Below are 23,696 nucleotides of genomic sequence, written 5' to 3'. Positions count from 1 at the left end.
AATGGTGGAACAGAAATAGTGCAAGTGATGAGTTTTGAGCCATTTTGAGTACAGTGAGAATAGCCAGAAGCAAAATGTACCATTAACTAACTGGCTACCTTCTCTTACTGCTGTGATTCTCCCCTCAGCACCCTGTTTCCACAGCTGTTCTGTCATTCTCTCCTACCAGAAATACGAGTAGCACGAGAACATACACTGTGGTAAGTCAAGACTGTATTTTCCAATATATCTGAGTGAAATGGGCCTCCTAGGGCCCTGTAAGAGAAAAAATATTCACAGGTACCTTTATTGCCTCAGGAACATCACTAACAGCTCCTGGGTCCAAGCGGACCAGACGGGTCACTTCTGTTCCAATAGCTTCAGTGTTCTTAAACCTAAGTACAACCAGGAACACAATAACATTATTAGCAAATTTTGATGGCTTCTTCTATTTACGTGAAGATGAGAACAGCAGAAGGCAGAAAACTATACACTCAATAAACATAGTCCAGCTATGAAATAACATACCCCAATATGCTGTGGAAAGGAGATTCTGAAACAACTGGTCCTCATCCAGTGCTTTTGTATAAACCAGTTGTTTTTAAGCCCACTTCCACTAGTGGATTCTTGGCTGAAGTACTCTGTCTGGGATTCTACAGCAAGCAGTGCACAGAATTCTACTTGGCAAAAACTATCACTGTTGTAAGGGGGAAAGAATTTCCTTTCCCTTCCAGAGCCAACTATGCTAATTCTCCTGTAATACTAAAGTGCAAGCCAGTATCTAGCAAAAAACACTGCATTCCAAGATACTTTTAGCACTGCTTAAATGCTATCTAGCTGATGGGCTGAATGCTACTAAAAACCAAACCTGATTTCTTCTGAATCAAACACTGTCTAAGTGCTGGCAAAGAGCAGATGGCAGGAAAGGCAGGTGGACTTCATTAGTGACTGAGCCAAATGAGTCTATTAAGTAATCTAGCTCTTTTCAAAGGTCTCAAACAGTTGTGACAGTATGCAAGAGGCTGCAACCAGCAGCAAGTGCTATCAGTACTCACTGTAAATACTCAACTTCTAAGGCAGCAGTAATTGCATCAGTTGTTTCTTTTGAAATATCTCACCTGGTAGGCAGCTGCACAGCAAGATAAGGAGAAATGCTCCAAGCCAGATTCACATTATCCTTCCACTGCTTCTCACTAAGACTGATGTATTTAGACCTCCAGTTTGCTACACTGCTCTCTCCAGTTTGATCCAACTCTAGCTCAGGGGAAGACAGTGGATTGTACCATGTGATCAAGCGTTCAATCTCAGTAGCCTAAAGGAAACAGGAAAAATAAAGGGTTTTCTTGAAGAAGCAAAGCACCCCCAATCTCATACTTTAGTTTATGCATCCTGCAACAATAAGATGGTCTTAGAAATTCATGCAGTTTGCCCATCCTTCTGATGACTCACCAGCAATGAGAGCAGTAATGTCCTGCGCTTCATGTAGTACTTGTGCAGCTGTGTCCCTCTGTTTGTCTTCTTGGACATTCCTGGAGAAAAGGATTAAAAAGTTTTCAGTGGCTTTTGTTCAGTAGGTGAAACTGTACTTTCAAACTGGCCACATGAAAACTGGCCACAGTTGGACACATGAACACAGAGCAACTGAATAACCACAGGACACCTGTAAGTTAGCTCAGAGTGGCAGCAGGAAGACAGCACTGCAGCCACTCATCGTGCAGGTGTTCTTTGAATATATGGAGTACAACAGGCTATAGAGAGATTATTGTAGCCAGCAGTGCATTCACTTTAGGAACATGACAGTCTTCTAAAAAGAAGGAGCACGTAGCTTTAAAACTGTACAAAAATACAGTCCATGATCTAATGTCACTCTGCTGTCCCCTAAAAGCACTAGGGGCATGTTTCCATGAAGCAAAAAATTTCCTTACAAGATTTCAATACAACTTGATCTCTTCCAGTCTTATTTCTCCTGCACAACAGAATTGAACATTCTATCAAAAAAACTCAGGTGATATCAGAACTTTCCTGCTTGTCACCAGTGAGACTTCTTCAGACTTTTTCAGAGTTTGGCACTGGTAGGTAAATAGCCTGCCAGAATATGAGCCTGATGTTTAATGTAAATATTGACTTTAAATATCTGAACATAAACTATGCTGTAAAATTGGCTGTAATGAGCTGGTTACAATCAAAAAAATACCTGATTTTTTAGATATGGTTGACATGCCACTGGACAAAGGATAAGTATTGATCCATCCTTGTGTAGCCTGTTGCCGAGATCCAACATTGATATCCAGGTTGCTCCTGGTGTCTTGATTATCTAAGAACAGAGCACAGATCTGATGCAGAATCCAAAGAAACCAGACACTTTTAAAACAGCACTTAAAGGATCTCACCAGGTGGCACAAGTTGGCTGGCAGTCAGATACTTCTTGTCTGAGAACATTGCTGTCCAAAACTTGATCAATATGCTGATATCCTCACGGAGCCTCTTTTCTCCTTGTGTAGGGAACTTTGAAGGACAACTTGAAGAAATCACACAAACAATGCAATATTGAATGCACTGGGGGGAAAAAAACTCCCAGCAGTCAAAAACCCTCACTAGCCTAATCAAATTGTACTTTTTATTCTGACTGAAATCTACAAGGATGAGACCACACATCACTACATTTTATCCTCATGGCTTTAATATGTCTGACTGAAGAGCACAAAATTCAAATTAAAACTGAAAATTAGGGCAGCAGTCTGTCAGCATCCTGGATTCATTTGAAAGTTATGATTAGGATTGAGTGACCTCCTCACATTCAGACATTCCTATCAATTACATTTTCTTTGGTGCTTGTGTCAAATGTTGAAATCATCAGATTCAGTGTGTCTGTATTTTGAAAACAATGAAACTGTATTTCAGCCACGTATACTATAACAGCAGTTCTTTAAACCTTATAAATCTAGATACAATTTTGAGCACTGAATAAACTTCAAAATAAGTAAAAAAAAAGGAAAAGAACAGAAATATTGCTGCTTTTTAAATCACACAAAATCTGAAACTAATATCTAAGCCTCTTTGAGATAATTTATGGACCATACTTAAGCACAAGACAAGTTTCTGTTAATGTGGGTAAAAAAGGAAAGGAAGAAAAATCGCTAGAAGATAAAAACAGCTGCTGCTTTGAAGTATCACTGAAGGTCCAGGAAAAACACAAACACATTTTCAGTGAGTTGTTTCAAATAAAAGAGTACCTGAAATAATCGAAGGCAGTTGAATAAATCTTTTCTCTCAAAACATTTCGGATAGTTGCATTTGGAACCACATCAGCATGCAGCAAAGACAAACCCAGAGTCAGCAACCTAATAAGCAAAACAGAGAATGGAAATGTTGGCTCTCCCAAAATGGTGACCAATATTCCACCATGCAAACCACAACTACAGCTGTAAGTGTAGACTGAGAAGGGTCTGTTTCAGAGCTCTTAGCAACCTGTTCACATTATCACCAGTCTGTTTTAAAGCTGTCACTGCTGAACCACAGAAAGTGAAAGCCTTCAAGTCACAAAAGGTGAAAATAACTGATGAAGCAAAGACTAGATTAATTACTAGAATTACATCACTACATGAAATTCACTACATGAAATCATCCCATGAAACTTCCTGAAACACCACAAAAGTACTTTCAAGCTGAAGTGATCAACTTCTGCTTTGAAAACAGAGCTTAGACTGCATCATTGCAGGCTTTTAAAGCAATTCTCAGCACTTGAAGCCAAGTTAAACATGTAGTGTTTAGTTGTTTTCTTCCATCTCCCTATAACCTTATTTCTTATTTCTGTGATTCCAGAAGGAAAAAGCCAAGAGCACTCACTTAAATCGGGGCCCAATGGCTGCCACGTGCCGGTTCAAGCTGCCTTTTGCCCCCCCGATGTTCAGGGACAGGGACCGCTGCAGCAGGCTGGAGAAGATCTCGATTTGGTCAGAACTGCAGTATTTGGCTATTTCAAACCTCTGCACCAAAAACTGAGAAAAAGAGACAGACACACCATGCCTCCTTCGACCTTGCTGAATTTCAAACCCCACCCCTAAACTTCTCTGTTTCAAACACCGTTCTCCCCCTCAGTGATTATGCTCATCTAAACAGAGTGTCTCTCCTGGCTGTGAGGGCATGACTCCAGTCCTTTCCCAAACCACAGCAACAGGAAATACAGACTGCCACAGGTGGGACATTCAGAAAAAATACACACCTCTATCCAGATGTAATGTGGGGTCACCTCTGGTGGACAGGGCTTTGGCTGGCTCTCCTCTGAGGCTGCTAATGGATCTGCTTCTTTCTGCTCTGCAGAAAACAGCCCAACTTTCTGCTCCACTGTCATTTGCCAGGCTCCTGCCATTTCCCGCATGAACTGCGAAAAGGAAGGAGAGACAGTGCTTCTTGTTTCAAGAGCATCTTCTTATATGGAAAGCACAACATTTCCCCCCAGCACACACAAGAACCTACTACATCAATAAAAATTCACTGCAGTGCTGACGGAGAGGCAGAGACAAGTCTATACATCCCACCTGAAAGAAAATGCTTCTTTCACATACTACATTACAAAAGGAAGAGAGACTCCCCCAGAATCTCAGCTAGTAGGAGAAAGACTAAAGGCAGCAGCAGCCAGGCACTGTATTTTGTTGAGGAGACTGAACTGTCGTATCAGCCCACGCCATCCATCCTCCTGCTCCACTAAAGGTTGCTGCCTCCCACACGAGCCCAGCAGGGACAGGCATATGCCAGGTTCCCGAGACCTGCAGGACACAGTCTGGCCTCTCAGCACACCGAACACACTCCGGCTGATCAAGCACAACATAAAGATGGCACATAATTCAGTTTTGCTGATCCTGCTCTCAGGAGCAGAATCCTCTGTAGTAAGGTGGCTGAGCAACCAAGGGTGCTTCTCTCTTCTCCTCAACCAGATATGAAGACATTTCCCCAAATGCCCAATGGAAAAAAATGAAACTGATACTTAAGAAGTTAACCACTGAAAGCTGCAAGTAAACTCAACTAAGTAAATTGAGATGGATGCTTATCTCCAGCAAGTGAAACGCTTGGTGCTCCATAAGCAAAGCAATTACCAGAGACAGCTTTCTCAGCTGCATGGACTATCACTGCACCATGCTGAGTTGCTTTATTACTAATTCATTGATCCTCATCACACAAAATACAACTGGTTTAGCCTGTTACAGGATTAGGACATTTGCAAGCCTATATTTTTTGTAATGGTGCAATACCAGATACCAGAGGCTGATTAATGAGCAGGGACACCGATTTCTCTTTGTTTCAAAACACCATGCTATAGTTTGTGATAGTATAGAGTAAATTCATGAACAGCTCAGGCATCTCATCAGTGAAGTAAATTCTACAGCTGGGATTCTAACAAGTTTCTTTTGCTGAAAAATTTATGCCGTTGAGAAAGGTCTGTTTCCCACAGTCCACTTCGTGGGGATGCTCAGACTTCCAACAACACAGGAACGGAGACTTCCTGGCAGGCTAAAGTGATTAACAGTGCATTTAAACATCCTTGACACAGATTCACAATATCTGCGAATCTCCCAAAATCTTCTCTCTTCCCCCTCGCAGGGGCAGAGAATGAGTAGTCAAATCGCTTCCTACCGGCACTTCTATTCCATTCTTGGCAGCAAGCAGCCACTCCCAGCAAGCAATTGCTGTTTCCATGCCATGTTCATTGAACATTCGCAGGGGTCCCCAACACAGATGATGAAGGAGCTGGGGATCACAGTCTGAAAACAAACATTCACTCAGATTTCTCCAACAGAACAACTGCTTTCCACATCAGCATGAAATTGGTGTGCACCATAGGTAATAATTACTTCCTAATAATAAACAGCTTTTGGTTTAAGGAGGCTTTTCCCCAATATAAGTTTAATTGAAAAATTCAAAGCACAGTTTTGCTGCAAGTTGATGCATACTGGGTTGGTAAATGGATAGTTTTTGTAGTTTATTATTCTTGGCATTCACCATCAGAAAGCAGAACTCCATTTGGTTTTCATTACCTTTGCTGCTTATTAGCAGTGCAGTCAACTTAAACATGGCCTGGGTGTAGAATTCAGTATTGCTTGATTCAAGAGCAGCATTCAGGTCTTTGACCATAAGTTTATTCAGGTCAGATGTTCGTCCTGTGGCATTTGAGAACTGAATCATTCCAGAAACCTGTAAAATTCAGGGGGGTTTTCAACAAAGAGCAGTATTTTTAGGAATCCAGTTAAGCATTGGTCACATGCTGATTAGGGAGCTCCACAAACAGAGGCATCTTTTGTTACTACTTTACCAAATCTTTAGCTTTATCTGAGATCTAATCTTTAGCTTTATCCAATCTTTAGCTTTATCTGCAAGACTAACACTAAAACGATCTGTTTAATAAGCTAGGAAAATTATACTCTTTATCCTGAAGGGATTTATAGACTCTGTTTCATGTAACATAGACCATACACCAGTATAGGTTGGAAGGACATAATTCCCTGAGCAGTGATGCCAGAGCTTCTGGACACCCCACATTCACGAGAAACCCTGTACTTACTTCTCCTGCGTAACGGTTGCGCAAGTTAAGAGAAGCCATGAAGTTGGAGTAGTCCTTCTTCACACAAGTTGGTCTTTCAGTTAGTTGAGTTGCCTATGGCCAGACCATAACAAGGTGTTTATACTGTTCATATCAAACCATTCGTCTCTTTATATTTTTATTCCTTCACATATGTTTTAGATTTCCTTATGCTTATAATCGTAGTAGTATCAGGACTGTTCCATACAACAGCACCAGAACTGATCAAAATCAAATAAGGATTATGTGTATTTCTTCCATGGATACAGGATCATAGAATATCCTGAGTTGGAAGGGACCAACAGGGATCATCGAGCCCAACTCCTGGCCCTGCACAGGACAAACCCAACAATCACACCACACCATTGGGAACATTGTCCAAACACCTCTTGAACTCTGTCAGGCTTGGTGCTGTGACCGCTTCCCTGGGTCCCCTGCCCAGCCACCCTCTGAATGAAAGAACCTTTTCCTAATACCCAGCCCTAAACCTCCCCTGCCACAGCTTCATGACAGTGCCTCCTGCCACTGGTGACCAGAGAGAAGATCAGCGCCTGCCCCTCTGCTGCCCCTCGTGAGGAAGCTGTAGGCAGCAACGAGGTCTCTCCTCAGCCCTCTAATTTGTCAAGGTCTCTCTGCAGGTGCACAAAGGAACAAACAATACTCACGCCCAGAGTGGTGTTCTGCCTGTTGTAGCCTGCAAAGTGCAAAACACTTTCTGTAGCCATGGCCAGTCCAGTGTGCTGGGACAACCCTGATACCCAGTTCTGGTGCTTGTTTAGGTACTCCTGAAAAAAAAAACCAAACCAAACTCCAAAATACTTCATTATCTTCAAAACAAGACAGCTCATAAGCAAGTGCTTCATCACTGCAAACTATGGGAAACTTAATTACACACAACTGGGACAAGAATGTCTCCACTCATCCCTTCTGGGCATTGTTCCCCTGGCAATAAGATTTTCTGAATATCCTCCTAAATACACAAAGACTAAGACTCCTTCTGTATTCAAAATGAATAAAGTTACCAAGATAAATGCTTGAAGGCTGTGATCTTGTCTTAAAAGAATCACTTCTGACAAAAAAACCCTTATGAGGTGAAGTGTTTTGGAAGGGAAGAAGGGAAAGTAATTAGTTGTCCTTTCACAAAAGGACAGAATACCTTGAGGCTCTTTTTTTAGGGAAGGAAATATAAACCTCAGGTAGTTTGCAGTGTCCAAGATGTGCAAAAATCAAATTTTCATAGAAGCAGGCCCATTACCTGTAGATGAGATTTTGTAACAGAGGGAGCCCATTTCATTGCCTCTTGCAGAATCATCCCACAGCGTGCAGCAAAGTCCTTGACTATACTCTAGAATAAAAAGCATCAACACAATCAGTAAAATACAGGACATTTAACAAGAGGAACTGGTCTTAAGGGTGTAATCAGCCACATAGTGAGCAAGAAAGTTGTAGCAACATGATACAGTTAGAATTTTCTGTAACAGTTGAATGTGCCTTGATTAGAAAAGAACTGTCACACTTGAAGTCAAGTAAAATAATTTAAATTTAGAAAAACATAAATACTGTGTCATATCCTATTAGAAAAATCTTACCTAGGGAAGTACTTCTAAAAAATGACCATTCAGAGTAGCTCACTAATTTATCTCCAAGCTATGAAACGATGCATTATTTCATTCTTTGATAAATCAAGGAGGGCCACCCACCTCTCTGGCTTCATGTGTGTCAGGGACTGTTATTCTGTAGGGAGCATCAGGAATGTCATAGTATGGTTGGTCCTTGTGAATGTCCTAAACAGCAACAATTATCAACTCTCAGTAAGACAAAATTAATCATCACCTGATATTAACAGTGCAGGTAGCAAACAAGAAGCCTGATTACCAAACCTTTTTTCCTGATATTTGCTCTCAATTCAAACATCTCTAAAAGAAACTGATTGTATTCCAGTTTGATTTTTAGAATAAATAATTTCAAAATCCAAAGCACTTTCCTCAACATTTAGTATTCTATAAAGCATTTCTGTCTTCAAAAATTCTAGTATGCAACAGATTCAAGAAATATGGATACACACACACAGACTGGAGAGAATTCAATCTAAAAACCATAATTTATAGAAGACCAAACAAACCACAAACCAGAAAAACACCACCGAAATTTTATTTCAAATGAGACATTTCAACAATTGTAAACCACATCTGACAACAACATTTAGCACTAGTTTTACTACTTATGAAATAGGGTTGCAAAGATGATTCTTGCTTCACAGAATTTAAAATTAAGATTTTATCAATCTCAGTAAAAAGAAAACCAAATTACAAACTCAATTAAATATCAAATAAATGCAGAACAAAGCAAAAAAAAAAAAGTTCTAGGAAAGAAAAGCACTTACTGCACTAAGAGACAGAGACAATGTCTGCAGAATATCTAGCATAGTCTTCAGCACAGTTCCACTCCACAGCAAGTGAGGAAATCTAGAGCAAAACAGAATTCAGAAATACAACAACCATGGAGAGCTGAAGAAGGCCATTATTTTATAAAGGAAACTGCTCAAAAAGCCAGCTTTATACATCCCTAGGTAAGCTCACACTCAACAGAAGCCACAGAGTCAGCCATGGCTCACAAGAGCCTGGCTTTACTCAGAGCCAAAAGCTGAGGAGAGCTATTGCACAGGAGCTGAGATTGCATTTCTGTCATGGGCACCTTGCTCTGCTCCACCCAGGGGAATACTAAGCAGACACACGTTTTAACCAGGGGGTTCTGAACTCAGGCTAAAAATACCACTGAATGTAATTTTTCAAGGAGATGTTTCAGCGGAAGGAGCAGCCAAGAAATGCACTTGACCAGTGCCACCAAGTGCCTAAGCAACCACTAAACAGTCGTTGTGAAAAGAGAAACATGAAATCTGTACTCACTTGTCTACCAGTCCAGATAAGTATTTGTCTGCAACTCTCCTGATCCTCTTGTGAATGTGGTTGAAATTCACCAGCAAGAATTGAGCATGTCGCTCCAGCTCTTCTTCATTCTCCTTAGTTTTAGGCTAAAAAACATGCCAAAGAGAAGTATGAAGCTCCTAAAGCAACAGACAAACTCACTTTCATAAACTGAAATGAGAACATTTATACAAATTCAAAATTTTAGTTTCCAGGTAACCTACTTTATCAGCCATCATTGTCAGGAAAGCTTCAAACACCTTATCAGCAACAGCTATCACACACTGCATCATGCCTGAGGAACAGAGAGAAGTGACAAGTGTCATTGTCAAAATTACATTTGTTTTATAAACCAGGCTTAACAGTAAAAAGTGTTTATGTTTACTCAGCCAATATTGAACTTGTTTCAAAACAAAACCAGTGCTCTTGGAGAGAAAAAAGCAGCAGCAATCTGGTGAACATGATTCATTTTGTTATACAGCTGCTTGATTTGTTTCTTTCTTTTCTTCTCAGGCTTTGCAGGCCTGGAGATAATTTCCTCATACCTCAAGTTGAGAGGAAACCTAGACAGGTAAATCTTACCAGATTTGTCTTTCTGAATTGCTTTATCTTCAAAATAGCAAAACATGACTTGGAAGCGATCTTGGTCAGTTGAACGCAGCACCCTAGGGAAGGAGAGTTTTGTAAGCTGGCATGTTTGGGGTTTTGTTTATTTGTTTCAGGTTTTGTTTATTTCAGAATTTATTTGTTTCAGGACCTTATTGATTGTTTTGTTTTAGGGTTTTTTTCTGTTTCTTAAGTGAAAAAACGAAATATAGATAAACACAAACCTCATATACTCCAGGCGGTAAACAGAAAGGAGATAGGTAGACATGGCAAAATCCAACTTATTGATCAACGCTGACACTTCTGGAGGAGGATCCAAGAGATTGATGATGGTGCTGCGTAATTCATTTAATTCAGCCTAGAGATGAATACATGAAGTTATCTGAAGTGGGAGTCTAACTGTATTAGTTTGTGTCCTCAAACATTCATCCACCTATTTGTTAACATTTCAACTTTCACAAACAGTATGTCAGGATGCTTCTGCCTACAGACTCAGACCAAACTCCCCTGACTCAGCAAGTCACAATGCTTCAAATACAGAACAGAACTAAATGTGGAATCAAGCTTCTGGCAGAAATAATTTGTAATTCTCATGCAGTTATTCCAATGAAGAAATACAATTCCTACACTAAATGCATGCAAGATGGACCAACATCAGCAATGTCCAGCTCCTGAAACCTCACGGGCTTGTGCCAGTCTTTGGTGTCACAGAACAATGTATCGAGGCACAGTGCAGATTTCTGTATTATTTGGGAGACAAAGAGATTTCATAAGCCAAAAAGAGCCCTTGGGCAAAATCTGTCCTGCAAAATCTATCCTACAAATTCTAGGGAGAGAGAAGAATACCAGTATCAAGCCAGAGCAAACTTAACATTTCTTTGAAAGCCTGAATGTGCAGTTTCCTTTCAAACTTTGTTGATTTTCTTTTTTAAATCAGTGCAAGTTTAGTCAGGTACAAAATGGAAGAACAAGCACTAAGAGGCTTCCATCTCCACAAAGACCTGGTTTCTACACCTAATCAAGGTGGTGTTGCTACCCCCCTAAACACTTGTATTAACACTCCATAAAACTGACCCCAAGTCACTTATGCACCCTGATGTCAGAATAATAGCGTAAAATAGCTGCTTTTCACTAATAGGAGGCAGGTTGGAGGGGTGTGCTATTTCAATATATCACAGGTACCATGGCATTTAACACTGGCAGACATTATGGAAGGAGGTAATAGAAGAAATTAATTCCTACAGAAGTCACGGTGTCGTTCTTCATGGCAGAATTGTACTGCAGAACAGACCGGAGCGGCTCTTTGCTGGGAAATGTGAGTAACGGAGACTTGGTGGCAATTTCACACACACCTTCATACCATTCTTCTGGCCAAAGACCTGGAACAGAAGTAGAAAGAGGAAGGTGGAATGAGAGATTTAAAAAAATCAAATTTCACAAAGTTACTTGCATTACCAAGCTTTGCACTACTCCTAGGGCAGATTTTTCATGCTCTTAAGCACAGACACTCAACACACATGATCCATGTTCCAAACGTAGTAAATATGCTTAGGTGAAGTTTCTTCTTAATTACCATTGTACCCCGTGTGTCTTATCTTCTGTTTCAGGAACCTGGCTATCAAAACTCTTAACTATGGCTACTAGGAATAAAACTAAGTACAAGTTGTACCATGCTGAATCTGAGAACAAAACTGCAAAGATTTAAAGAAATCCCACCAGACAACTGTCATATAAGCTGGTTCCTTTGAAGCCTCTCTATGCCTGGAGTTTTTCTTCCAGCTACTGGGAATGGTTTGCAGAGAGTTGTATTTAGATTCATCACAAGTTTAAATGTGAGCAGCAATGCTGCCCCCTTAGAATGCAGAGTACCTGATCCTTCCACAGCAAATCCCATCAGCACCGAATACAACCAGAAATCCCGGAACAGCTTCTGCAGCCTGGGCTTGGCCTCCTTGATGGGTGGCAAGCGTCTAGTGAGCTACCAAAGAAATAAAAATTAATATTAGAAAATGGTGGGCGTTAGAATAAATTAATTCTACACTAAGGAATCAATTCATGTACCTTCTTTACTACGATTTTCAAAGGTAATAGTCTTTGTCACCTATGAAAACTAACATTATAATGCTATATTGTAGGAATTAAGTTCTTTTTGGAGAGCTGAAAGGCTAACTTTAAGATGCCAGAAGTAAGAATTTCCTTTGTTTTACACAGGAATAACACCATGCTGATACAGTAACCTCTGAGGAGAATACATAATATTAGTATACTATCCACTGCAGGGAGGAAGAGACCACGTGGTCCTTTAAACTGTCCCGAAGACAATGCCATGAAGCTTTGCTTCAGTGTAAAGGAACTCCAAACTAAATAAATATTAGTCAAAACCACTTCTGGTTGCCATTGTTTATCAGCTTTGTGGAAATACATTGAGGCACCAATTGGGGATCTTTCATTGTTTGCACCCACGCACAGATGACATCAGTTCTGAAGAATTTACTAACTAAACAAGCAAGTAAAAGAGCATTATTTTCAACACACTTATTAAAATTCTCTGATACTTTTTGCACAAACAGCTGCTACCATCGGAGGAGCAGTAGATCCTGTCAGCCAACATGATATACAATTTTAGATAAATTTATATAACAAAGATCATAGTGTGTTACCCTAAAAAGAGTTAAAGCACAGGCAGGGTATAAAAAGTAAAAGAAATTGTCCATTAAACCGCAAGCTTTATTCAATATTACTACTGTAAACTTTATTAACAAAATGTTACATTCTAATCTAGCTTGAAGAAGTTTTCTCTAACCACAATAATTCTCTCAAGATATGAGTGCCAGCAGTACTTCAGTGAAACCTTACATAAAGCCAACTCCGGATGCATTTGTAAATCATGAGGGAGATTAGTCATTTAAAAAGGAAAAGCATGAAAAAATCCATAATCTATAATAAAATCAGTCTGAGTTTAAGCTGGGTGAACAGCACTGTGGTAAAAAGCTGTTTGTGCAATGGACATCTTTGCACCAATATAACGCCAGCTGAAGAAACCCCACCACAGCCACAGAGGCCTCAAACACATTTGCACTAAGATGCTCCCCCTGTCCCCCATTTCTGCACAAAACAGCAGCCTCATGGCTTTTCCTGTCATTAACAGTCAAGTTTATGTGCATGCTTGACTTTGAAACTTTACATACACACTGATTTTTGCTCAAAGACCATCCTCAAAAGGGAACAAGTACCTGCAAAGCTATAAAAGTAGTTCAACAAACAACAGAGAATTCAGCAGAGATCACTAGGCAAGGGAGGGATTTTGGCTGACGAAGTAAGTTTAGCAGTGTTTGGTTTAGAGAATGTTTACTTTGGGAGATACACAAAAAACCAGCGTCAAAGTTCAGATTTAAGCCCTGCTGTTCCCTTTACTTGAGCTTTTCAACACATCCTTCCCGTACAGTGGCTTAAAGGTAAGCTTCATTTACCTCTTCCGTGATTTTGGGTAGATCTCACCAAAGACATATATCTTGTAGAGAAGGGGGATGTTTTGCCTGTGTTAAGTGCAGCTGAGCAATAACTGAAGTTTGGTGAAGACGAGAATGTAAGAATGAAGACGGGAATACAGACAGCAAATTCTGCTGTGCCAAGAGCAGAAAATGTTTATCAATGGTTACTGGACAGAGTATCTCAGCCCTAAGGGCCTGACTTCTGGGGGCGGGAAAAAACAAATGAATTTATGGAGAAACAATAAGAAAAAAAGACTGACTCGAGATGGTCAGTCACAGTGAAAAACAAATTCATAAGCATCTTATTTGAATACTTACTTGGATACTTTCTGCAAAACAATGTATTCTTAAATATGGGAGGATCACCTTAAATGGTTTTAGGATTTAAAGCAAATTAGTCTGGGGGAGAGTTTCAAAAACTAATCTGTCAGCTCAGTTATATCAATCGTGTTACAACATGTTCGAAAATATTTTCCTTCAGGGTTTTATTCACTGATTTACAGGTCAGTGAACAGGTACAGCTATGTGAACCTTTATACTTTACACAACAATTCTCTTTCCTAATTTAAAAAGCATTTTAATCAACACCTTAGTAAGATTTTTGTTTTAACTGCATTCAGTATTTTGTCCTGTATTATATTGTAAATAACTGTATTTTACTCAAGAAAGTGTATCAATTGAGATTAACTTTAGAAATTCATGAAATAACTTTACAGTTAAGTCTGAGCAAAACCCCAGACATTCAGACACCCATTCAGTTTCTGCTGACAGATCTATTGAACACCTACATTTCTATCTCTGTCACAGGAGGATAATACACTTTTTCATATATTTTTAAGATCACTTTAATTACTGCACGCAATATTACGGTGAAAAGTGTCTCAGACCTACTTCTTGGTGGAGGGTTTTACAGCTGAGTAAGTCTGATGGATTCTCTTCAAATATATACTGAAGAAAATTCTTGATTTAAAAAATTATTTTAAAATGCAGTAGTTCAATACTCAGTAGATGAACAGACTGATTAAGTTTCCCTTAGAAAAATGCAGGTTCTACTTAAATGTATTCTCAAACAAAAAAGGTGAGGTTACAAATCTAGAACTGGGATCACAGTAACCCTCTTAGAGAAACAAGGCTCTGAAGGAAGCCCACAGAGACTTCACACCCTGAAGAAAACAGAGAGCACTGTGAGTTCTGCAATGCAACACAAAAGTGAAACAAAACAAAACTAAGCCAAAAGCACAATCAAGCCAATCCATTACAAAAGTGGCAGATGAGGACAGAGAGCTGCAGAAAGGGTGCACAGACATTGAGTAACGCACCCGAGTAAGGCCATGAGCAGGCCAGGACAGACATTTATGCTCCCCCCACTGCAGTCCCACTAATGGTACTCAGTGCAAATACACGTCTTTCTACATGCCTAGATCACCCTTATTCACCAGATTGCTGCCTTGCTTTTCCAAAATACTCCCACAAAACTTCCATTTTTGTTGTAGCTACAGCATGTTTGTTTTTCAAATTTTTCAGTACATCTCAGCCTTCTGGTATGTTTCTGCAGGGGATTGGATCAGGAGTCCCTGCTCTTCCTACCAAGCTCAAATCTTCAAACTTAACTTCACATTGTATTTTCAGCACACACTGCTCACACACTTGGTGCACAGTTTAAGTACAACAGTTTAAAATAAAGGGTCCCACGTATTCAGGGTAATGAGTTTGTAACTGCTGAAATATGCCAGTAATGACTATTTGTATGGGAGGAGGTCAACCAATTCTTTGGCAGGCTGGAGACATTGTGTAAGCAAAACCAATTACCAGCAAAACAGACTTACCCATCTAATTGACATCTGTTCCACTAAAATACAGTGCTGTGGAATAGGGTAACTAAAGATCTGCTGCGACAGAAATCAGCATGAGCCTAAAATCAGGGAACAGATAACTAAAATTCAATTACTCTTGACTGACTCTCTCAACTGTGTTATGTTGTTTTCCAGGCTTTCACCAGGCAGAATGAAGTTCTTATTTCAATTGCTTGCCCTTGCTCTCATCATAACCTCCGCATTTTGCGGAGTCAAGGACATCACCGAGCATTTTGAAAGCCTTAAAGGTGCACAGCCACATGAAAACGGGACTTACATGCCAAACCTACCACTCGAGTTCCACAGAGAAAACACCATCACTAATGACTTGATTCCTGAAGAGGAGGAGGAAGAGGACTACCTGGACCTTGACAAGCTACTGAGTGAAGATGACTACAGTGATGTTATTGATGCTGCCCCACACATGGTTTCTGAAATTCAACAAGGAAATATTCTTGAACTATTCCAAGGCAAAACCAGAATCCAGCGCCTCAATATCCTCAATGCAAACTTTGGCTTCAACCTTTACCGCAGCGTGGCAGACAAGGCCAGCTCCTCGGACAATATTATCATGGCTCCTGTTGGTATTTCCACTGCAATGGCTATGATTTCCCTGGGTCTGAAGGATCAAACCCAGCAGGAAGTGTTATCTGTTCTTGGCTTTCAAGACTTCATTAATGCCAGCAGCAAATACGAGCTCCTGACCGTTCACAACCTGTTCCGCAAACTCACCCATCGGCTCTTCAGGCGCAACTTTGGCTACACGCTGAGGTCTGTCAATGACCTTTATATCCATAAAGACTTTTCTGTTCTCAATGATTTCAAAACCAATATGAAAACATACTACTTTGCTGATGCCCAACCAGCTGATTTCTCAGATCCCAGCTTCATAGCCAAAACCAACGAACGCATCTTGAAGCTGACCAAGGGATTAATAAAGGAAGCTCTTGTGAATATAAACCCTACAACACTGATGATGATTCTTAATTGTCTTTACTTTAAAGGTAAGACTCTATTATTTCAGTCTTAGTGATGGATTTTCTCAGTTGGCAATGCACTGCCATATGTCATTAGAAATCCCACGGACCTTAAGTCTAATGTACACTACAAAAAAACCTACTGACTCCCTCATTAGGGATCTGTATTATTAGCCCGTTTTTTGCCTGTTTCTGTAGCACAATGATGCTCTGAAGTTAGTGGGTATTGCATACATAGAGCAAATGCTTACTACTTCCAAAACCTCAGTGACTCACAGTGAAACAGAAAAACAACATATGAATGCAGAATAGCCCCAAAAAGCATAAGCTTTGTAGAAGTATCAGATGGGAAGGTACAGATGCATATGCAAGTCATTAGTCACATTCAGTCTTGGTGTCACTGGAATGCTATAGGTTGATTTCAGTTAAAGCACTTAACATCTCTGAAGCATTCAGGACTCATACAAATGACTATAAAGAATTTCAGCTTGAAGGTGGCAATTTTTTAATATGATCAGAGCGTGATCCTTGTCAACAAGTCCATATAGGGGACCTAAGAGATACCAAAACACTGCTCTTCTACAACTAAAACTAAATACATTCACTACATGGAATATCTCAGTTAATGCAGCATGAATGGTCCGCTGATATGGGCTCCTTCATGTATTAGTAAAGGCTAAACAGTTAAAGAGGCTTGAAGTAAAGACTTTACAATATATTCTTATTATAAACCCTTATTTTCAATGTGTTTACATTTAAACTAAGAGCCTGTGGTGAGATTTTCAAAATAAGTTATCTGCCTCAGATTAAAAGTTTGTTAGTTTTTCAACCAACCTTTAAAATTATATTAAATGAGCAAGAGGTGGGAGGTGCCAAGGAAGGCAGAACTGCAGATAAAAGGAACTCTGTTACTGACTTTTTAAGATGAAAATCAGGTGACTTAAAACACAGGTAAGGAAAGACAAATTAGCCCAAAAGGGTAACAATGTTTGCAAGTACAAAGCACTCCTTTCCACAATTCACAAAGGAGTTAATTTTTCCCCAGTTATGTCCCTGCTTCCAGGAAACAAAGGCCACTCTTACACCTGCCATCTCAGCAGGTTATAGAAGCAACAGTCCTATAAATGTACCTTTTCCCACCCATTTGCAATGAATTACTTCCTTGAATAATGCCACTTACCCCTAAAAGAATCTGAAGCAATCACCAGTATAAAATTCAGTAATCTCCTATTCTCAGGTACCATCCAACAGGCACTCACTTGTATCCTTGACTACATTCCTGATAATCATATCATACTAAATACAGGGCTTTACTACCTGTTAAACCATCCTAAGAAAAGGACTACAGAAAATGAAACAGATACATTTTTTCATAATTTGGTGAAATTTGAAATACCCTTTTGTTTCATTCTGAAATTTTTAAATACTTGTGCCATCTCAAAATAACAAAAACACCACCAAAACTAGACAGCTATGGTATTGGAACTCTTGAGTCATCAAGATCAAAAGGACTTCACAGTTTTTCTTCTGCTCATGAAGTCCTCTTAGTCCAAATCACCTTGGTGCCATCTGCTGAAGACTGTAATTTCTAGCCTTCAAAATACAGATCAATTCTCTACTGCTCTCATTCTTCTATCTTACAGCAACAGTCTCCTGGGAATTCTACTTTGAGTAGAATTGAACTTTTTAAAAGCAAGTTCTGCTCCTAGGTTTCTTCGTTTCCACAGTACTCCTTCTAACATGCCAAATTCTGTCCATATCTTTCCATTTGCACTGTTTGTACCACTGCAGAAAAGCTCAGAACTAAGCCCTGAGAACTCAGAAACCTGTAAGTATTTCCAGATATACAGAGATGCTCAGTACCAGCGAGACTGAGTAGCAGAATACTTGACAAACACTGTGAGGTTTCAAGCTCCTTTTACATTAAAGACCATCAAGAAACTATTGGAAACTAGTTATGTTTCCATTTTATCCTGTATAGATGTCCAGCCTACTCCCCATTCTGCACAGCTCTGAGTAATCATTTATGAGCTTCCTACCAAGTAGGACCTGGTTATTTTAGCCATGACAGTTTTGGTAACTGACAAATGTTGACTGGTCCAAAATGTCCTGATTTCTTCTGAGATTCCAGTCAAAAATGCAAAAGAGGAGTCACTCAATGGAGACAACATCTGCCATCACAGATGGATCCAAAAGACATCTTGGGGGAAGATTCAAAACAGAAAGTCACAGAAGTCATAAAGTGCCAGCTGGTTTCAGCTGGCCACACAGCTCCTGCTGGGGATCAGTATTCTACCCAAGACAAACACATTTGCAAAACTGAATCCAAGAAAAATGTTCCCCAGCTCCTCTCTTTCACTAGGAAGAGCTGATTATGTCTGCAACCCCTCCTCAGTGGATGGCAGAGCTGCTGAAGCTCCCTGGCCCACAGCAGCCCCATGTCACTGGCCAGCTGGAATCCTTCATCTGTGAATTCTGCTCCCTGAAAAACAGCCACATATTGGGTTTTCCTCAGAAGTGAGACTCTTTGTTTGGGAATAGCATAATCCATTTTATACCCCATACCTTTCAGACTACTAATCACAGTTTGATCACTTCTCAAACTGGTCCCCACCAGCCTGACATGTGCAGGAACTGTTAGAATGAAAGCTGGACTTAAGGCTTTTCTTTTCTTATTCATAGTAAATCAGACTAAGGAGCCAATTAAGGTTATATTGTAGGCTCTCCACACAGCCACAGTCACATTGCTCACATACTTGCTTGCCAGTGATGATCTAAATTCCTGAGTTTTTACAGGAAATACTAGTAACCCTACTTCCATTATAATTTTCCAGCTTTGTCTGCCCCTTGAAAAATGGTGTTTATTCCAGAGCCACAGTTCTATAAAAAGACCAATAGAACACTGCATTTAAAAAACCTCTTTCAAACAGTCAGTAAATATTTCTGGTATCCAGAGTATCTCCACAAAAAAAAACCTTCAAACTCTGATAGCAAAGCTTTCTGGGCTGCAAAATGTGTTGGACTGCATTTTTTGGGCATAAACTTGTCAGATTTCAGCACATCTACACGAGCCTGTTATCCCATCAAACTGGACCACAGAAGTAAGCAGTCAACACCCCAACTCTTCAGGTTAAGACAGAAAATGAACCATTCTAAAATGTCTATGGTAACATAATGCTTTCAGCATAACATCTTTTACAACTTTATACAAAATGAATCCAGCCCTTGCTTAGCTTGATACACCACTAACATTCTCCAAAGAGGTGCCTTCAGAACTGAATTCAAGCATCACATCTCAGAAAATACAGCTGGGTCAGCTGTTCTGCTAGAGGCAAACCCTAAAAAATATTTTGCATCTGTTTAAATTTCTAGGTTCCTCACAGGAAGAAATAATACACACCAAGTAAATTCTTATTTCTGGTTTGTGTTCACCTGCTTTTGTAATTCAGAACACTCAAATCAGACAAATGTTAAGTTAGAAAGCCAGGAATTTCAAAGTCACTTTAAAACTTGTCTTCTAATTCAGGCTTCACTGAAATCAACACTCTCCTACAGTAAATCCCAATCCAGCTGACTTAAGGCTTGGTGTAAATCTATTCTGGGAACATTTCATTAAACAGCCACCCAGGGGTTTATCTATCTTCTGCCTTGTATGAACAGGAACTTGGGAGAACAAGTTTCCAGTGGAAATGACCACGAAGCGAAGTTTCCGGCTGAACGAGAAGCAGACGGTGAAGGTGCCGATGATGCAGACCAAGGGCACCTTCCTGGCTGCTGCTGACCCCGAGCTGGACTGCAGCATCATCCAGCTGCCCTTCGTGGGCAACATCAGCATGCTCGTGGTGCTCCCACACAAACTGGCTGGCATGAAAGCCCTCGAAAAGCAGATGACACCTCAAGTGGTAGAAAAGTGGCAGAAGAGCATGACAAACAGGTATCTGCTGAAAAGCACATCTTGGTAAAGTCTTAATGTATTTTCTTGGTAAGACTGATGAGGGTAAGTAAAGCATGCAGAGGATAATGCATTTTGATACAAAATACGAAACAAAACCTCCAAAAAATGGATTTATTGAATTAAAAATCAGGACTGGTAATCTCTCAAAATTTAAATACCGCCAAGAAATCAAGGATGATTGAGGTAGAAAACTGAAATGAAGTTTCAAAATTCTTTCTATTGCCTATTTAATGATGTAGATTTAGAGAAAATGTGCTTACTGATAAAGTTTACAATGAGAAGGAAAAACAGGACTGTGAAAACAACATTATTCTGAACCAAGAATCTTGGTCACAGCAGCCTATGTTCTATTCAGCACTGAGCTTTTCAACAGAGCTGTAAAGGAACACATTCCATAATCAAAGGACATCACAATTATGGGAGAGGAAAAATAATAAAGCCTCCCTTGAGAAAGATGACAGATTAGGTGTGTATCTGTCTTCAGACTTGATAAAAGGAGATGACTTGATGCGCTATCCAGGAATTCAATCTATTTCTGTTGTACACAAGAAGTGACAAAGCTCCAGTTTAGTACTTCAGAAAATCTGACAGCTCGACACTTGTTAGAAGCATGCACTGAACTGCTCAGTCACATACCTTACACACATAAATAATGCAAGTCATTATAAAGGAAGTATCAAATTGACAAACAGTTTTCACAGGGGAATTAATTTGTTAAAGCACAGTTTTAAAAGTCATGATGCTCAAGTTTTGAAAGCAAAAGTACAGTCCTGTACATCTGCATCCTGCTTACTGAAAACAGCCAAGAACCCAAACCACAACAGGTCTGTAGAGCAAAGGAGTCATGCACACACATATCTGCTCAATGATTTTTCCTTTTTGTGTTTATTTTTACTAGAACAAGAGAAGTGGTTCTGCCTAAATTTAAGCTGGAGAAGACTTATAACTTGATTGATTATCTGAGATCCATGGGAATAGAAGAACTGTTCAATGGAAAAGGAGACTACTCTGGTATATCAGATGAGAAGATCACCATTGACAGGGTATTTACTCCTCATTTCACCTCCTCTCTGATTAAACTTTATCACCCAAAAACATGGCAGCTCAGTAATAATATTACACAGTAAGCTAAAACAAGATTTTTTTCCTCATCTTTTCTGAAGGACATAGGAGGGAGGGTTGTGGGTTTGTCCTTGTCTATTCACATAATGAAGCACATGTTGAATCAGATGCAAAGGCACCAAGACTGCTGTGGTCAGTCAGGAAAAGGCCTCTCCACAGAACAAACCCCAAAGGTTTTTGGTGCTGTGTAGGGTGACCAACAGGGGTGTGGGACACAGAGCGGGGAAGGCTGTGAGCACATCATTCACGTACTGAGGAGAGCCTCAATTTCTCTGATTTGTTTTCCTGTTTTGTTTGTCTGAACAGTTCAATCACCAAGGCACAATCACAGTGAATGAAGAGGGCACAGAGGCCGCTACAATAACCACTGTGGGCTTCATGCCTCTCTCCACCCAGATCCGCTTTGTCGTGGACCGCCCGTTTCTGTTCCTGATCTACGAGCACCGCACCAGCTGCCTCCTGTTCATGGGCAGAGTGGCCAACCCAGCCACATCCTAAAAGCAGAGAAGACCCTCCAACACTCTGTTACACACGGGCTGTGTATGTTAAAATACCAGTAGCATAAAGGAAAATGTATTGTCGTATTAGCCAATACGAAAGTCACCGGTATAAAAAGAAAACATATTATCTACAGGTAGTTTCTCATGAATGGACTCAAGGCAGCAGATAATTTGTCTGCAATTAGTGCCATGTACTGATACAAGTGTATTACTAGCAAAAAAAAAAAACAAAACACAAAGTACCTTACACTTTGTGTTTTGCAACAGTGTATAAAATGTAATCAATAAAGTATTTAGACTATCTGGAGTTTTGAAATCTAGCTCTAAATTTGTGCTAGGATGTCTGTTTATAAATAGGACTAAGGAAATGCTGAATACCTGACCAGTCATGGACATCTAAGTCTCTCCTGGGCATTTTACACAATCTAACTTGAAACAGATCAAATGCTTCCATTCTTTCTTGTGCTTGCATCATTTAATGTTCAGTGAATACACACAATGTGTATTAACATTCAGACTGATGCACACAATGAGCCTCATGGACCAGTATATCAAGTATGAGGAGACAGAAATGTCTTGGAGGAAGGAAATACTAAGGGACCCACTACTTTTCCCTGATCTAACTTGTATTGCTTCAATACTTCCTCTGATCTGCATTGGTACAAGAGGTGTCAGAATTAGGCCAGCCTGGTAAATGATATAAATATCCTCAGAATACCCTTTAGAGGGAGAGCAGTCAGCAAAATGCTCTTTTCACTGGCTCAGTATCACCTAATCTTCTCTACAAAAAATGGCATTTAAAGCAATTGTTAATATTCCAGTGCACTCTCCATGCTTGATTGAATGGATGAAACTTTTCAAGTCACTGCAAACTTTCTGAATTGTTCTGGTAACAACACAAATTCTGCTCAAATGTGTCACATTTGAAAATGAGAAGATTACCCACACTCTGTAGAATATCACTGTCTACCTGGTACAAGGAACCACACATTCAAATTATTAAAGGCAATGAACATACTCACCTCTGCATACTTTACTTTACGCCACAGCTTTTAAAAAATGTGCCTCATAATCCAGTGAGAATATTTTTATGACTTTCTGCAGTATCAAATACTGTGTTAATCTATCTATATACACTATAAGTTTGCCTTATGTTAGCAAAAACACACAAGTAAGCTTTAAACCAACCGTTATTTTAAGAATTACGAATTTTCTTAAAAAGGTGTTTTTCCAATATTAAGTTTAACTTGTTGATTTAATTTTGCTTTTATATACTGCTGTTTGTAATTTTGCATCTACTCCAGTTAGATGCTCCATACACAAAGCTTTTCAACCTGCCAGCCAGTGAAATACTGGTATTAGATGATGATGAATGATGAAGAGCTGACACTGAATAGGAAACTCAGATGTTTTCCCCTATTCCTGTCTTTTAAGTCCATCAGGTGATAGATAATTTTCAGTACTAGAAGTGCACAACAGAAATTAACATTCATATACGCATTTTATTGTTTTATCTGTATTCAAAAAGGAAAGCATGTACAAAAAAGAAAAGCATATGCAAAAGCTTAAATATTCATGCCCTAGGTTTAATTAGTCTACCAACGACTGAATGAGCTAGAGCATCTGCAATATGGGTTTTGGGGGACTTAAGTAAAGACAATTATTCAAGGCAAAGAGGTCAAGCAGAAAAGCAAATCAGCTACTGCTCAAAACTC

General features: G+C 39.7%; 2 protein-coding genes across 3 annotated transcripts in view; one reads left to right on the top strand and one right to left on the bottom strand.

Annotated features, from left to right (window-relative positions):
* PI4KA (phosphatidylinositol 4-kinase alpha) overlaps nucleotides 1-23,696 on the bottom strand; it is a 54,806-nt gene that overhangs the window by 10,842 nt on the left and 20,268 nt on the right. For both annotated transcript variants that reach the window (XM_038152231.1, XM_038152229.1), the window contains exons 20-40: nucleotides 11,953-12,061; nucleotides 11,326-11,462; nucleotides 10,308-10,441; nucleotides 10,060-10,142; nucleotides 9,702-9,772; nucleotides 9,460-9,584; nucleotides 8,937-9,018; nucleotides 8,254-8,337; nucleotides 7,809-7,898; nucleotides 7,219-7,338; nucleotides 6,536-6,628; nucleotides 6,012-6,168; nucleotides 5,611-5,738; nucleotides 4,202-4,360; nucleotides 3,826-3,977; nucleotides 3,213-3,320; nucleotides 2,370-2,497; nucleotides 2,174-2,293; nucleotides 1,429-1,508; nucleotides 1,098-1,291; nucleotides 284-374 (exon numbers count right to left, since the gene is read on the bottom strand). In XM_038152231.1, the coding sequence (XP_038008159.1) occupies nucleotides 284-374; nucleotides 1,098-1,291; nucleotides 1,429-1,508; nucleotides 2,174-2,293; nucleotides 2,370-2,497; nucleotides 3,213-3,320; nucleotides 3,826-3,977; nucleotides 4,202-4,360; nucleotides 5,611-5,738; nucleotides 6,012-6,168; nucleotides 6,536-6,628; nucleotides 7,219-7,338; nucleotides 7,809-7,898; nucleotides 8,254-8,337; nucleotides 8,937-9,018; nucleotides 9,460-9,584; nucleotides 9,702-9,772; nucleotides 10,060-10,142; nucleotides 10,308-10,441; nucleotides 11,326-11,462; nucleotides 11,953-12,061 (2,445 nt within the window). The remainder of the gene's footprint in view (nucleotides 1-283; nucleotides 375-1,097; nucleotides 1,292-1,428; nucleotides 1,509-2,173; nucleotides 2,294-2,369; nucleotides 2,498-3,212; nucleotides 3,321-3,825; nucleotides 3,978-4,201; nucleotides 4,361-5,610; nucleotides 5,739-6,011; nucleotides 6,169-6,535; nucleotides 6,629-7,218; nucleotides 7,339-7,808; nucleotides 7,899-8,253; nucleotides 8,338-8,936; nucleotides 9,019-9,459; nucleotides 9,585-9,701; nucleotides 9,773-10,059; nucleotides 10,143-10,307; nucleotides 10,442-11,325; nucleotides 11,463-11,952; nucleotides 12,062-23,696) is intronic.
* On the top strand, nucleotides 13,384-22,288 carry SERPIND1 (serpin family D member 1). The gene is made up of 5 exons (XM_038152232.1): nucleotides 13,384-13,538; nucleotides 15,563-16,431; nucleotides 20,065-20,338; nucleotides 21,258-21,402; nucleotides 21,788-22,288. The coding sequence occupies exons 2-5, from the start codon at nucleotides 15,579-15,581 to the stop codon at nucleotides 21,977-21,979; spliced, it is 1,464 nt and encodes a 487-aa protein (XP_038008160.1). The 5' UTR covers nucleotides 13,384-13,538; nucleotides 15,563-15,578; the 3' UTR covers nucleotides 21,980-22,288.

This window comes from Motacilla alba, chromosome 15, assembly GCF_015832195.1.
Source record: "Motacilla alba alba isolate MOTALB_02 chromosome 15, Motacilla_alba_V1.0_pri, whole genome shotgun sequence".
Classification (NCBI taxonomy): domain Eukaryota; kingdom Metazoa; phylum Chordata; class Aves; order Passeriformes; family Motacillidae; genus Motacilla; species Motacilla alba.
The sequence above is the reverse complement of the archived record's forward strand: the minus strand, read 5'-3'. Positions and strand labels throughout refer to the sequence as shown.

Bases quoted from the DNA above. Each gene is read 5' to 3' on its own strand.
- SERPIND1 (XM_038152232.1), top strand. From the start codon at position 15,579: ATGAAGTTCTTATTTCAATTGCTTGCCCTTGCTCTCATCATAACCTCC. The intron at 20,339-21,257 runs GTATCTGCTGAA...TATTTTTACTAG, and splicing joins CAGAAGAGCATGACAAACAG to AACAAGAGAAGTGGTTCTGC. The intron at 21,403-21,787 runs GTATTTACTCCT...TTGTCTGAACAG, and splicing joins AGAAGATCACCATTGACAGG to TTCAATCACCAAGGCACAAT.